The 3,798-nt window shown below is 56.9% G+C and overlaps 1 protein-coding gene across 1 annotated transcript; it reads right to left on the bottom strand.

Moving 5' to 3' along the window:
- Window positions 1-2,560: 2,560 nt before the first annotated feature.
- LOC102247987 (sperm acrosome membrane-associated protein 4-like) lies at window positions 2,561-2,949 on the bottom strand. Its single transcript, XM_005878615.1, has one exon. The coding sequence runs from the start codon at window positions 2,947-2,949 to the stop codon at window positions 2,578-2,580; it is 372 nt and encodes a 123-aa protein (XP_005878677.1). The 3' UTR covers window positions 2,561-2,577.
- Between the last annotated feature and the right edge of the window lie 849 nt (window positions 2,950-3,798).

The following is a 3,798-nucleotide window of genomic DNA, read 5'->3' as shown; positions in this document are numbered from 1 at the left end:
GGCAGGGGGAGGGGCTGCAGGAGATTGGCTATTGGGGTGGGGGATCAGGGGCAGGGCCAGCCTGAGGAGGGGCTGCAGGAGGTTGGCCGCCCAGCTCCACCCCTTATTGGGATGGGGGGCTGTGATCAGGGGCAGGCAGCCACGGGGAGGGGCTGCAGGCCTATTGTGGTGGGGCAGGCTGATCGAGGGCGGGGCTGGCGGCGCGGGAGGGAGAGAGGGGGTGTTTGGCCGGCCAGCTATTTTTTTTTTGTGGCAACTTCACAACTTTTATTTGTGGTGCCTGTGCTATGTCTCAAAAATACCTTCTCTCCCTGCCTGGGAGAGTGTTGGGGAGGGGGCAGCAAAAAATAGAAGACGTCCCTCCCTATTGCACACAAACCCTATATACAGGCCCACCTGGCCCAGGCCAGTGGGGTGCTTGGCACATTCTCGGATCCCTGCTCAGGGGCTGGAGGGGTGACTGGTGGCAGCACACATAAAAGGGGACCTCTGGGTGGCCACTCTGGTCCTGGCTACTGGTCCTGGCACTTCCTGGTCCTTGGTTCCTTCCTGGTCCTGCCTGCAGCCCTGGTCCCCCTACCTGGCTCAGCCTCCCATCTCCATCCTGGCCTCAGATGGCCCCCTTTGCTCTTGGGGGCTCTGTCCCCCCCTCCCAGCCTGGAGGTCCCAAGGGGAGGCTATGGCTTCTCAGAGACTCCCCAGCATCCCTGTCACTCATGTTCACACAGAGGAAGGGGTACATGTGGCAGAAGCAGCTGTATAAATGCGGGTGCAGGGGCAAGTCCTCTGGGATCACTTGGACAGTTTGCTGATGACTTGGATCAGGGTCGCATTCTCCTCCTTGAGGCGCTGGTTGTCAGCCTGGAGGTTGGACAGGCCCTTCAGCTCCTCTTCCAGCTCAGCGGCCTTGCCCTCTGGGGCCCTGCATTCAAATCTCTCCAGCTCCAGGAGGGCCCACCTCTCTGCAAAGCTCTTCTGTCTCTGTGTGGTGTGCTCCAGCTCCACCTTGAGCTGTGTCAGCTGCAGCATGGTCTGGGTCAGGGCCTCACGAAGTCTCTTGTTCTCAATGCGCAGCGTTGCGTAGAGCTTCCTGAAGCCTCCCTCGGGCTCTTCTGATTCCGGCTGGGGTTCTGGGTTTAGGTCTTGCTGCCTCTGGAGGGGAAGGGCTGGATTCTGGGTTGATGTCAGCTGGCTTCACCTCCTCCCCCTTCGCAGGCCCTCTCCTCTCTTTGTCAACTCTGCGGTGCTCCCTGGAGGCCTGTGGTCCCTGTCCCTGCCCATCAGGTGCCTCTACTCTCTGGGCAGGGCCATCAGAATTCTTAACCCCAGGGACTTGGGGCTGCCAGGAAGGGTCCAGGCTCTGTGCACCCTGCACTTGATTGGGATGGGAGAGTCTGATCAGGGCCAGACCAGCAGGGTGAAGGGGCTTCGAGGTTGGCCACAGGCCCCAATCCCTGATCAGCTGGTTTGCTGGCTACAGTGGGTGTCATAGATACCGGCCCAATCAGGGCCATCTTCTGTGAGTTGTGTCTCTGCTGGCTTGGGCCCCAGCAGCCCAGCGCCATGGCCACAGGGCTGGGGCTAGGGTCCGGACCCCCCGCGGGCTTGTGTCGCCACTGTTTCCAGCCCCAGCAGCCCAGCAACGTGGCCGTGGAGCTGGGGCTGGGGTCCAGACCCCCCGCAGGCTTGTGTCTCAGCTGGCTCCGGCCTCAGCAGCCCAGAGCCCTGGCCGCGGGCTGGGGCTGGGGTTCGGATCTTCCTGCGGGGTTGTTCTCTCCAGCTCTGGGCTGTGCCTGTGTGTTGTTCTGTCAGGCTCGGCCCTGCCCGGCCTCTCCTCCTGAGATGGTCCTGACCGTTACAGCATCCTGACCTAATTTTCATATTACTTCTTTTTATAGATAGATAGATAGATAGATAGATAGATAGATAGATAGATATGTTACAGCAGATGTTAACTAGATGTATTGTGGTGATCATTTTGCAATATATAGACACTAGAGGCCTGGTGCACGACATTTGTGCACTGGAGTGGGGGGCTCCCACAGCCTGGCCTGCACCCTCTCACAGTCCAGGACCCCTCAGGGGATGTCCGTCTGCCAGCTTAGGCCCACTCCCCGCAGACATCCCCTGAGGGGTCCTTAGTGCTGCCACAGAGGCGGGAGAGGCTCCTGCCACCGCCACTGCGCACATCAGCCTGAGCTTGGCTTTTGGCTGGGTGGTGTTCCCCCTGTGGGAGCACAGTGACCACCAGGGGGCAGCTCCTGCATTGAGCGTCTGTCCCCTGGTGGTCAGTACACATCCTAGTGACCAGTTGTTCTGCCGTTTGGTCGATTTGCATATTAGCCTTTTATTATATAGGAGGATACCCATTTTATAAATGAACCACAGCTTATTTCTGAAGTCGGTTACACTATCATTCCCATGAAAAAGTACTGTACATCTTTTTAAAAATTTTTTTATTTTGTCTCAGGCCTCTGGCCTTTTAATGGGGGGAAAAGGAGGGGGAGGGGAAGGAGGCACAAGGGGCAGGGCAGCCCTGAGACCAGTCCCAGGCCCTGTCCTCCATGCTGGTTACAGTCATTGAAGCAGCATCAACACGCCCAGTGCCAGGCAGGTGGTGGCCCCCACCTTCAGGCTGCCTGTGGGGATGGGGGCCCTGTTACACAGTTCACCATCGCAGCAGGTGGAGATGAGGCTGTAGGTGACGCCCTGGTAGGTGACAGCCTCCTCATTGCCACAGGAAGTGGTTTCCATGCAGCCTTTGTTGATGACGGGGCTGAGGCCGGGGGCCGTCCCTTCGCCCATGAAGCAATCCTCATTGTCGCCACAGGTCATGGGGATGCCAGTGCAGTCCGAGGAGTCGGTCAGATCACAGAAGATGCACTCCTTGGCTCCTGTCGTGACCGGGGGCAGAGCCATCACCAGGAGCAATAGCCAGCCAAGGACCATGGTGGCCTAGTGGCAGTAGGCCTCCCAGAACTGCTGAACAGAAACTTTTGTCCCTGGTTCTAGCCTCCCAGGGTCAGCACTTGGAGTGTCCTTGGTTCCCAACGCCCCGTGTCCCTCTCAGGAGCTTCTTCCTGACCACGGCTCCCGAGTCCCAGGGTCTCTGAAGCCTCCCTGGGACAGACAGCCAGTGGCTGCTGCCCCACGAGAGTGTTTGTGGAGCGGAATGGGGTGACCTCACAGACCCCTCAGGGTTCCACTGGCCACTCTGGGGGTGAGGTCATGGGTGGGGGAGGTTATGGGTGTCTCAGTATGAAGGATAGGTTGGCCCACTGATCTTCTAGGGAGCTAAGTCATTGCCACCCCATTGCTCTGCCTAACACTTGCCATCCTGGCTACTAAGTCTTAGGCTCTGCTGGGTGCTGGGCACTGTGCCTGTCCAGTGCCCATGGTGAGCCATGGGCAAACCAAGGCTCAAGAGGAGAAAGTGACATGTCCAAGGCCCTAGAGCTAGGATTAGAGCCCAGGTTTACTGAATTCCAAAGAGGGTATTTATTGAGCACCTGCTGTGTGCAAGACCAGTGAAAGATGCTTTAAATAGCAACCACTGTGATGATGAGGGCATCATCAGTGTTTCGGGTTTCATTGGCTATATTCCCAGTAGTGGAATCACTGGGTTGTAAGGCAGTTCTGTTTTTAGTTTTTGAGGCATGTAATCATAATGTTGTACACCTGAAACCTCCAATGTTATAGGTCGATTATACCGCAATAAAAAAACAAGCAAAGATATGGAAAAAGAAATACCATGCCAGAACTAATTGAACAAAAGTAAAAGTAAGTATATTAATTTCA

Source organism: Myotis brandtii, unplaced genomic scaffold, assembly GCF_000412655.1.
Source record: "Myotis brandtii unplaced genomic scaffold, ASM41265v1 scaffold568, whole genome shotgun sequence".
Classification (NCBI taxonomy): Eukaryota; Metazoa; Chordata; class Mammalia; order Chiroptera; family Vespertilionidae; genus Myotis; species Myotis brandtii.
This window is presented reverse-complemented; position numbering and strand designations above follow the sequence as displayed.

Bases quoted from the DNA above. Each gene is read 5' to 3' on its own strand.
- LOC102247987 (XM_005878615.1), bottom strand. From the start codon at position 2,949: ATGGTCCTTGGCTGGCTATTGCTCCTGGTGATGGCTCTGCCCCCGGTC.